Source organism: Mandrillus leucophaeus, unplaced genomic scaffold (genome assembly GCF_000951045.1).
Source record: "Mandrillus leucophaeus isolate KB7577 unplaced genomic scaffold, Mleu.le_1.0 Scaffold515, whole genome shotgun sequence".
In the NCBI taxonomy this organism is placed as follows: Eukaryota; Metazoa; Chordata; class Mammalia; order Primates; family Cercopithecidae; genus Mandrillus; species Mandrillus leucophaeus.
This window is the reverse complement of record NW_012105531.1, coordinates 304,177-316,511: the sequence shown is the minus strand read 5'-3', so window position 1 is coordinate 316,511 and position 12,335 is coordinate 304,177. Positions and strand designations below refer to the sequence as shown.

General features: G+C 33.3%; 1 protein-coding gene across 2 annotated transcripts in view; it reads right to left on the bottom strand.

The window, feature by feature from the left end:
* Window positions 1-12,335, bottom strand: part of EDIL3 (EGF-like repeats and discoidin I-like domains 3) — a 481,624-nt gene that overhangs the window by 290,021 nt on the left and 179,268 nt on the right. The window contains exon 3 of one of the 2 annotated variants that reach the window (XM_011996455.1): window positions 5,232-5,261. The exons of the other annotated variant lie outside the window; for it this stretch is intronic. Within the exon in view, the coding sequence (XP_011851845.1) occupies window positions 5,232-5,261 (30 nt within the window). The remainder of the gene's footprint in view (window positions 1-5,231; window positions 5,262-12,335) is intronic. 2 annotated transcript variants of the gene reach the window in all.

The window sequence follows — 12,335 nt, the reverse complement described above, 5'->3', positions numbered from 1 at the left end:
TCATATGTTCAGGTGAATGTTGTTAATTTCAAAGTTGTAATCTTATCTGTATTTCATACCCCCTCACATTCTTAATATTTGCAAATCTTTGTTTTTAAAGGCATATATATTAGACCAAAGGCAGATAAATATAGTAGCACAGTTCAGAGACTATAAAATAATAGTTGATGTTGCAATCCCATAAGCAGATTCAGAAAGAAGTTTCAAGAAAGTAGTTTCCAAAAATTATTTGTGCAATAGCAATATAATTAGATTAAATATATCACTTCTAAAAGTGATGCATTTTGGGGTGCAGTTTCTGCTTTAAAAATGTGAATCTCATTAGTTTGTAATTACATCTTAAAATATAACTCAGATTGAAGAAATTTCTCTATAGTTCATTGATATGTTTTTATACTCAGTAAAACAAGATGCTTAAATATCTGAATGTAAGATTCAAGTAGGATAAATAAAAAGAAGCTCCTGGTAGCTAAAGAAGCAGATGTTAAGTGAAGCTGTCCTCATAACTCAGATGTTACAAAATATGGTCTTTTAGGCTAATATATTCTACCAGAACATTCAGAACTGAAAGTGATTAACAAGTCAATGCTTCACAATCAATAAGGGGATGCATGCCTACTATTACAAATGCAGATATGATGTATTATGCATCCTCTCTACGAGTCAACATTTTAAAACACTGATTAAGCACTTGCTATTTGCAAGGCAATTTAGAAGTTCAAATAAAAGAATGTGGGTACATATGAAGAAATAACCAAAGACAGAATGTGATTGTCTAAAGTATAAGAATATTTTCATTCTGAAATTTATTTTATTAAATATAATCTGAGTAACATGGGAATAAAGTGGAGGGATCAATTATCTGTTTTAATGAGGCAGTCTTTCAATAATTCAAAATATAAGGCAAATCAATTGTATTCCATTGTAAAGAAAAAATCCATATTATTTTTTAGCATTATAACACAAATAAAACACTAATGTCTCCCTAATTTTCTCATTTACTGTCTTCCTGATGTTTTTCATTCTATATGTTATTGAAGATAAATATCTATTATTTACTTTAAAAATAGTTATAAACAATGAGAATATATCATAGCTATTTAATTATAATTAACCCAACTCTGTGTGCCTATGGAATTAAAACAACCTAGATTTGTCATATAATATCAATACATTAAAAATGTTTACTAAATAGTATGATTGAGTGGTAATATCCACTAGGAACTTACATTTTTAGATAAGTCATGTATAGATTTGTTCAAAAAATTATCATTTTAAAATTCAAAATTCATACATTAACAACTATTAATCAGGATGCTGTGACTTTTTGCAGGAAAAATATCCTATTTATTTTATTATTTATTCTATTACTTTGAGAAGTGGCTTATCACCAATTAGAAAAATAAATATTTAATTTATAGAAATTAACATATATATCTGAAGGAGACACTGTCCAGCCTGGAAGAGTATGAACCTGGTAATGATATTATATGGGGACATGTGAAAGCTGAATTAACGTACATTTTTTCTGGCAAACAAAAGATTTCATTTCACTGACAACTGAAACAAAATGGAGAAATAACAGGGAAGAGAGATAAGTTAAAAGAGGACAATAAAAATAAATCTGAGCTTGGAAAATATCATTCTGCATCAATTCTGTTGGTGAAAGGAGATGAGAGTGAAAACAGAATATTAATGTTGTAATAAATATATTATGAATAACAGCTATAAATTAAAGATATATATTTGATATATATGATTACTGAAAAATATAAGTGAACAGGATAATAAGTATTCCTTTAAAAAAACAAGTGTTGAAAAATTCAGGTCAAGAGATACTAAAATGAACTCAAAAATTTCAATCCAATTTTCATAATTATACATATTCCTTATGAAATCAATTATTTGCAAATCTGATAATATTTTGCCAAATGTTTTAATATACTCTTTTTATTATACAGCTTGATAAAATTAAAAGAAAAACATTTGTTTCCCACTGTCTGTTTTTTATACAAAAGGAGTGTCTGCTTTACTAAATGACACATTTTCTCAATGTTAGTATAATCCATATGTGAAATTATGTAGCTAAATATTCCTTAGGAGCACGTTTGTTCTATTTTAAAAGTCTATGCTAAAATCACAACAAAAACATCTGTTCATATCTAGAAATGAAAGTATTTTTAAAACATAATTTAAATTCTATGATGTGCTTATCACTTTGGAGGAAGATGAGTATTTTGAAGAAAAAACGTTCAGTTGCATTTCACAAAAAGATCTTCTTAGTGAGCAGAGAACTTATGAAAATAGATTTAGAATAAGAAAAGTACACAAATAGCTACATTATACTTACATACAGCTTACACTGGGTTACAATTCACTTTCTTTATACAAAATAATAATTTTGTAATAGCATCAACACTGCTTGGCAGGCGACTTAGTAAGGTGTGGGTAGCAGACAGGAGAAATGAAAATGAATTGGGCTAGAAAATGATGGCTGCTGTCAAGGATTGACACCCAAAGAGAAAGTCCAATTAAAGTTAAGAAATACAGACAGAGGAAGTCCTAGCCAGAGAAGTCTAACATCCAGAATCTAAAAGGAACTTAAACCAACAAGCAGAAACCAACCCCAGTAAAACATGGGCAAAGGACACGGACAGACACTTTTGAAAAGAAGATATACAAGAAGCCAACAAGCATATGAAAAAATGCTCATCACTTAACAGAGAAATTCAAATCAAAAACCACAGCGAGATACCATCTCACACCAGTCAGATATTATTAAAAAATCAAAAAACAACAGATGCTGGCAAAGCTGTGGAGAAAAGAGAACACTTACTGTTGGTGGGAACGTAAACTAGTTCAGCCATTATAGAAGGTAGTTTGGAGATTTCGCAAAGAACTTAAAACAGAACTACCATAAGATCCAGCAATCCCATTACTGGGTATGTACTCAAACAAAGACAGATCATTATACCAAAAAGACACATGCACTCAAGTTCATTGCTGCACTATTCACAATAGCAAAAACATGGAATCAAATTAGGTGCTAATGGTGGATTAGATAAAGAAAATGTAATACATATAAATTACAGAATACTATACAGTCATGAAAAAGAATGAAATTATGTCCTTCTCAGCAACATGGATGGAGCTGGATGCCAGGATTAAAAAAAAATGCAGTATCAGAAAACTAAATACCACATATTTTCACTTATGATTAGGAGCTAAACATTGAGCACACAAGGATATAAACCTGGGAACAATAGACCCTGCAGACTACTAGAGAGTGTAGGAGAGGAAGGGGGTGTAGGTTGAAAAACTACCTATTGGATACTATCCTCCCTACCCAGAAGAAATATACCCATGTGACCAACCTGCACATGTGCCCCCTGTAACTAAAGTGAAAATAATAATAATAATAATAACAATAAAGAAATCCAGTGTGTATTTTATACTTACATTAAATTTCAATTTGGAATAATGGAGTGTTCAATAGCCCATGTAGCTAGTGACTACCCTATTGGACAACATAGACCTGGAGTTTTTCTGGAAGAGGACTCAAGAAACAGTTAACAGGAGTTGCCTCTCAGGAAGAAAACTAAGAGACTAGGGGTATAAAGAGAGAGCAACCTTACTTTTAACCACAAACACTTCTGTCTTGCTTGAATTATGTGTCAAGTATATGGATTGTCTATATAGAAAAAATACACCACAATAGACAGACACACAGACAGAGTCTTTGGGCAACACTAACAACAGCAAAGCTTCAAAGTCAGGGCAAACAAAGCAGAAACTAGGCAGAGGAAACTGGAAAACAGATGAGTTTGCTATTGAGTCATGTGATTAGGTTGGTCCTAAAACAGGCTACAGAATACTGCCTAGAGTGGGAGAAATATGATAGGAGTTCCTATCCAAATCAGGTTATAGACTATCTAACAATATTATGAAAATGAAACATCAATTGAGAATTTGTCTGAATCTCTGATTCCATTTCAAAGGCAGTTATAGTTGTAATGAGTACCATGCAATATGACATTTATATATATCCTTGGAATTTATCCAAGAAATGTAAGATATTTATTTTGTTTTCTTCCACTGAAACTTTGATCTTTTGCATTTACTCGTACAGGTAAAATCCTTGTACAGATTTGCATGGAGATAGAAGTCATGAAGCCATGCTAGTTGAAATAAGTCGAGTCTATGAATTGAACTGACCCTATCTTGTATCTGAGTTCCAATAACTGGGCTATTTTCCCCCCTTCCATATAAGAAAGCACCATTCTGACCATTAATTTCAGGAGCCCCTTCCTGCTCTTGTCTCTCAGGCCTAACTCCTTTTCTCAATTACTAAAAGGAATCCATCTAATGCTGAGGTCTTTTCTGTTCAGACCAACCACGAACTGCCTACATCTCAGAGATTGACTCTATTTTTTTCCGATGTTGTTGGTATGTTAGTCTGGTCTTTTATTAATTAATCAAGTGAGCTTTTTCTTCCCATTTTATTCTCATAATTGTGTCTGGTTTTTAGTCTCTCTGGCATTTCTCTGACCTGTCTCACTGTCCTGGAACCATGTTGAAAGTGGTTCTCTACCATTTGCATTCTATCATTTGCATTCTTCATTGCACATGGTTCAGGCCACAGCCTGTGTTTGATAAATACTAATTAGCTGGATAAGGAACTAAGTCATGATGCCAAGTTGCAGGATTATTAAATTATAATTGTAAAAATTACATTTTTAAAATAAAATGAATGAGGCAGACATAGTTTCTACCCTTAAACCTAGTGAAGAGGATGTCTGATGCCAGTTATATATGTGACAGTGCTGTATTCTCTCATGAAAGGTATTTCTCAAAGTTTATTTTACCATTTTCCTCTTTTTTAATTTTAATTTTATCATTCTACTCCTTGTATTATTTTTCTGTATTTTTCTCAATGTTCTCATTTTCCAATTTTCCTTATTGTTTAATGTCAGTCTGCTATTGTGTATTGTATTTTCCTCTGTATTAGTTTATTTCAAGACTTTTCTCCTTTTATTCAAAATTCTTAACCAACATCATGTAGTCTGGCACAGCAGAGTGGGCTCAGCAAATATAAAAGTAAATAAATAAACAGACAAACCTGTGCCAGTTTTCTGGTTGAAATCTGAGAAAATATTATTCAAAAGGTTGACTCTCTATTATTAAAGGCATGACATTAAATAAGAAATATCTTTATAACATAGGAACTTTACCTGCTGAAGTTGGTTCTTCTTCATCTGATGCTGTAAGAGGAAAAGGTGAAATGAGGATGGGGTAGAAGTGAAGGGAGGGAGAAGTGGGGAGAGAGAAAGAGAAAAAGAGATATTGAGATTGAACATAAATATATTTCACATTTCCAAACACTAACTACAAGTCCCTGACTTGTACTTTTGTGTATACATTAGAAAATTGTCATTATTTAATAACAGATTAATGAGTATTCACATTAAATCAAAATATATATGCTCCTATACTTTAAAATATCTATTAATATTTATTAGAAAAAACATTGAATTGTGTGAATTTGATTTTCCTTTGCAAGCAAGATTAACTTTAGTTAATTTGAGTGTAAATTATTATAAATATTATTGCTGAAAAATATGAATTGTATATAACATAGAACTAGCCCACCATCAATTTTTCTATTTGGCAAAGAGGAATGAAAAGTCATGGTTGATAGTCAAAAATTGTGTTCCATGAGATAGAAGTTATAAGAAAGGAAGAATTAAACTTCAGGGTGACTCAAAATCACTTCGGACTTTTCCAAAGTAAAACATGAAGATTACAGTTCTCTCTCTCGCTCTCCGTGTGTGTGTGTGTGTGTGTGTGTGTGTGTGTGTGTGTGTGTCATATACCACACACTTCAAAATGTAGTAGTGATGATTCTGTGGTAAGAACACAGGAACCTGCATTTTAAAGAGTGATCCCAGGTGGTTCTGACTTCTGTTCTGCAGCCCACACATGGATACACACAGACATTATAAAAGAGAAGGCCACAATATGAAAATAAAATTTTATCCTTAGGTAGTGGTTGCCAACCCTGTAAGTATATTAGAATCCCAAATTCTGGGCTCCACATAGAACCAATTAAGTTAGAATCTTTACATGGTATTAACTTGTAGCCAAGATTGTGGTATTACTAGGCAATATCAATATAAGGTGACATTAACTGTAACTCATAAACGTGTGAATCATGTAGGAAGGTTTAAGAGGTAGGAAGGTTTGAGAGCAGCAAGACTCCAAGGGCAATAACCTACTGCCCTATGTATGTGGAGGATGGAGCATAGCAATTACAAGAGTGAAAAAAAAAGTTTGTCTGAAGCAGCTTCACAATTTTGCCTAGAATCCATCTATTCACTTTTATACTTCAACACGCACTCTGTGAGGAAGTATTTCTGCTCTGTGCAGAAGTACAGTTTACCCAGAATATTACCATTGAATTATATGACACAAGCCAGTACTATTTCACTTGATTCATGAAGTTTTAAAATAAAAATTTACTCAGCTGAATTGCTTATAAAGGAACTTTGTTCCCAGTGGATTCGTTAATTGATGTATCACTGTGGAGCCAGGGAGTGGTCTCCACTCTTTTCCGTTAAGGTTGCATCTGCGCAGAGTACACATTAGACAAGCTGACTTTGTGTCCTGACAGTATTTTCCTCTCACACTGTTTGGCTCGCCTCCTTGGCACATAAAGAAATGGAGAGAGCAAACACAGTTGGCATGCATGGTGCAGAGAACATAAATATTTTAAAAGCTGTTTGCCACTTTATCATGTCCAAAATATATCATAACATGCTCAAAGAGGGGAAAAAATGGTAGCTTCCAGGAATTCCCTTTTAGGAAAATACCACAGGGGCTTGTAGAAGTGCTGACTTAGATGAGTTATTGTTAACAAAAATCTAGAGATGCAAAAGAAAAAAAAAATCCTTACACTTATGGCTGGTCACTGTATCTGTGTGAACTCATTTAATTGACAAAACAACCAATGAGATTAAAATATTTCTCATTTGATAAAGGAAAGTACAGAGGTTGAGAGTGACTGAACAATCTGTGTGAGTTCAATTTGAATTTGAGCTCATGTCAGTGTGACTTTAAAACTGAACTCCTTCTGCTATGCCTTATTGTCTCACAAAGTGCTGATTCCGTTTCTACTTAAAGATAAAAACCAGATAACACACAGCTTATTGAAATTCACTAGGTATTATTTAAAGTGTTGGATCATGGGAAGGTTATGCTCCTAATAATGTTAGCTGGACTTAAGCATAAAACTGGGGGAGAAAATAAAGAAAAATTGATACAGAGGCTGAGTAGAGAAATCCTTTCAAGAAATGGAATTCTTCTTTGGAAGCTTCTCCATTTCCCTTACAATCCAGGGACAGACATAGGCAGCTGAGATCCTGACTGGTTAAACAAAGCACCCTGAAGAAGTGATGTCTAAGGAAGAAAGATTGGAAGTTGCTAAGATTTTACTCTTCCATTTTGTAAGAATAAGCAAGAAATTTTAAGAATGAACTAGCAAGTACAGAAATTAAGACAATTCCCAATTTAGTAAGAGTCACAGTAATCAGAACCTTCAAAAAGCAAATCCCACAGGGCAAACTGTGTACCAGTCTACACTTGAATTTGCAATACCTGAAAGTATCTCTGTTACAAATTAACACAATTACAGCCAGCAAATACACAACTTTGCAAAGATTTCTCTTTCTATGAAACTTCTACATAGCAGTGCTTCCTTGATATGGGTAGATGTCATTAACCAATATACTATTCACACTCATAAAGGCATATACACAAGGGTTAGTATTGGTAATAATTCAGCTTTAGTTATATCTGTAACAAAGGCAGCATTGTAGGCTAACTGCTTTACTGAAAAAAACATCATAAACTATTAACAGGTGGCAACTAGAGCCCAAGAGTAAAAATAAACCTCGTAGTGGGCATTAGTTGCCTTTTTAATGACATTTCTGTAAAACAAGTATCACAGAAGGTACTATCATGCTACCCAAATGATTATTCTCTCTTCCTCTTAGAAGTCATAAAATCAGCAATTAAAATAAAAATCAGAGTCTATGGCACATGTAGTCTAATTCTGAGAATTTAAACACATGCACCAAGAAAACCAAAAATAAGCAACCCAACAAATAAGTGTGTTGCTCCACTTGGTCAATATGTAGAAGAATGTACTGAAATTATAATCATGGTAGGAAAACAGAGAGTAAAAAATATATCAGACATATAGAATTTAAGTGTCACCCATAACAGAATCTTTCTGGGTGTCTGTTAAAATGCCCCACAACTACTGAATTTGAATATTGGGGTTTAGCCCAGGATTCTGCATTTTTAATAAGCTCTGTAGATAATCGCTGTGAACACTAAGTATTGAGAATTCTGACTCTAACCCATCAAAGTTTATTTCGCCTGGAAAGAGCCATGGGTACCATTGTTGGAACTACAGCAGTAAATTAGTAGGCTTACAGAAAACCTTCGCAATTTATATTCTGGTTGTTTCACAAGCTTTCAACACTGTTTTCTTGTATCATCTTCAGATTTCATTGGGTACCTATATCAATGCTTTGGGGAAAGATGACACTCCCTTTGGATTTAGTAAATGGTCTGTATCTCAGAACTAACTGATTCTGTTCTCTTTTCTTGGCCACAGTTATTGGCCTAGGTATAGGCATGTGACCCATTTGGGGACAATTATATGTAAGGAGATAGATATTTGTGTGTATTTAGGTGGGGAGACGCTCTTGGAAAAAAAAAAAAAAAAAAAGGCCTCCACACTCTTCTGAGAAAGTGTCTGGAAATAACCCCTTCTCGTTCTCCTTTAGATGTAGACACAGAGGCTTGTGGCCCCAGAAGTCATTGGCATGCACCTTGCAACCACGATGGGAGACAGATTTAGAAGAAAGCTGATCCTGCTCAAAGGCAGAGTGCAGAAACAAAGATATTAGATTCTTGATGATATTGTTGAGCCACTGAATCATATCAACCATGAATCCTGACCTACCTTTGGACTTCTAGTTCTAGGGAAAAAACATGCTTTGTATTATTTGAGTTGAGCTTTTGGTTATTTACATCTAAGTGGCATTCTGCTACAATCCTAATCAGTTTTGTTGTTCCTTTTAAAAATATATTAGAATGCATAAGAAATTAATTATCTGAGGCAATTGAGACCAGAAGTCCACATAGCCCTCAGGCTATGCATTCAGTGGGCAGCTGAGATTTCAGTGCTTTAATTTTCCAGGGAGCTCACCACCACGCTTTGATACAATAAACCCATTTCTTGATTTTTAAGTTAGCAGCTCTTTTGCAGGACATTCCACCAGTGTACATGTTCCTGAGGTGTGGTGGTGCTTGGGAGAACAGGAAGGCATCATACAGACTTTCCTTGCCTTTCTTCATTTCTTCCTCACTCTCTCACAACTTCCTTCATTTCTTCCTCACAACTGTGAATTGTACCTCACAGTATCAACTGTGAAGCACAACTACCAAAACCCAGTGGGCCATATGTTACCCTGATACAACATGATACTATAACCTATAAGTTTCTTCTTTAGACAGATTCCAGTCTCTTTGTATGGTTTCAACAATTCTTACATATTCTGTTTTTGTCTGTTTCATTTTTGAGTGTTCTAAGTAAACTTTTATAACTTGGAAATTATACCCATTCAAAACAATTTTACACCCAGTGTGGCTTACCACCAAATAGGAAAATCTCATTATGAAATATAAAAACTACATTTCTTAGTATATTATAACATATTTTACATGTGAATGTTAATTCAGAGTGACTTATTAATCCTTTTGTTGGCTATATCATAAATTTGGCTAAGCATGTACCAAGTATGTTTTGCAAGTATGTAATTATCTATATTTATATAGTCATTATTTCTATAACCAATGTAACAAGAACTATGTATTATTGTATTCTGACAATATTTTAGAATGTTTTATTTAATGCAGTGATGCAAAAATAGCAATTATGATATTTATGCTTGATTATTTATGCCCACTCAGATGTTAAGTGCTCTTAATGTATGTGTATGTTTATGTGCTGGGGGGAGCAGGGACATTACTAAAATTAGAGTAAACTATTATTTCAAATGTGTGAACTCAGTCATTAAGAAGAATATGGAGTTGCCTCCGGAAGTATACACGGAAGCATTGAGAGAGAGGTCTGTCTGGGTTAATTTGGTCTTTATTTTATTATTTGTTTATCTGTTGTTCTTGGCCAATGGCCCAATTGGGATGTGACTTCAGCCTTAAAGGTTGCTATTACTAACTTCTTCCCTGAGAAAAGTATAACAAAGATGATTAGTTTCCCCGGGCCAAATGTTTCAGACAGCATACGATGTGGTCAACTCTACAATCTCAGAACTGCAGAGTATTTGGGTCACTGTGAGGCACAGCATTGTATTTGCATAGAAAATGCTTGAATAATCAAAATGTTTCCATTCTATCAACAGTTTACATGCATTTTGATTCCTGTGCAAAATTTGGAGAATGGCATCCGTTGAAGTATTTATAATATGTAATACATAAAACATAATCTTGTACATATGTGGTTAGCATGTAAACATATATTTTCATTAGTCTCTCCCATTAGACTAGGAGTTTCATGATGGCAGGGCTGTAGTGTTTTTTTGCTCACCATTACATCCGTAGTTTTTAAACCAGTGGAATGCTGGAGGAACTGAATAAATATTTGTTGAAAGAAAAGATGCACAAATGTTTAATACAGTCATTTGTATTAAATAAAGCTCAGCTGCTTCATTTTGTAATATTATTAAATTCATCAAAGAAAGCCTTATATCTTTGTATATGTTTCATCATACAAATATATACATAAACATATATAGTTTCTATAACTATATGTAGTTATATAAATCAGATTTTCCTTCTTGGGGTAGGAAGGAAATAATATAATTGTTTTAAAGACAATGGTTGCAGACCATTAGATTGTCTCATGAAAAATTAAATCAGGGATTTTTAAGCTAACTCAGAAAACATGAAACTATGATTTATTAATTAAGTAGATTCATTTAAATAGAACTACAAAATGTACTTTTAATATTTAGTAGTGATATAGTTTACATGGGTTTTACAATGTATTTATGCAGTGAATCATTTTAACAGCTATTGGTGCATTTGTGAGTCTCTCATTTTAGATAGAGGTATAAATGAGAAAAATAACAAAAAAAGAATGGAAGCTTTGGGTTCATTTTTTGCCACTGAGTGAGAAAACTAAAACTAAACTGAACAAAAACACATATTTTATAAAAGTAAGCCAGAGTACTGGGAAGCTGGAAAGTAATATGACTCGAGTAGCCTACATTCATATCCCAGCTGTTATTAAAGAGTCTTTGAGAACATAATCAGGACAAATTCTCTGACTTAAAGGAAGTATAAATATCTTTAAGTTAGGTGATTTGATATCACAAGGGGACTTACAATTCAATATTTTTGTGTATCTATTCAATTGTCCTTAAATATCCTTTGTTTATTAAATGTGCTCTTCCTCCCTATCCAAACCCATACCATCCTTGTTGACTGAATTCAAGTTTCACCACCTTCAACTCCTTAGTATTTATTTCAGTCTCCAGATATTCCCTTCTACCCCCACTACCTTTTAAATTATAACCTAAAGCCAGTTCTAAACAGAATGGTACATAATATTTTCCAGCCTTGTTTCCCAAGCTGGACATTATTCTTCCTTGGAGGACAAATGTTTTAATTTTGCACAGTGTATATAATTGGTCCTGAGTAAATATTTTTGGAAAATTGTCCAATTTTAAATTGAGAAAATTTAAAATTTAAAGTCCGTAAGTAAATTTAATGACTGTTTTTACCCTTTTTCTTTTTAGCTTTGTAAAATGAGGATTGAAAATTAAACCTAAGAAAATTCATGGGCAAATAAAAAGAAGAAACTTGCTAGGGATAAAGCGGATCAAAAGTTAATATAAATGATTTCTCAGATTTATCTATTTTCAATAAAATTAATACATTCATAATCTTTTTGAAAATTTAATATAGGAAAGGGGGAATCATTAATTCTACAACAAGAATGCTGTTTAATGTCACTAGAGAAGCCATGTAGCCAAGGTTACCAGCTCACTAGATACGAATTTCAGATGGTCACAGCATCCACATTATTTTGTTTCACAGCACCTGACAGCAGGAAGCTGATACTCTCAGGCTCCTTTATGTTCTATGGATTTCTGCTTTATTTATGTGTGGGAGACTACTCACTTCAACCTCAATTCATTTCCATAAGTCTGGACAAATGAGCTAATCTAACAAGCAAATCTGTT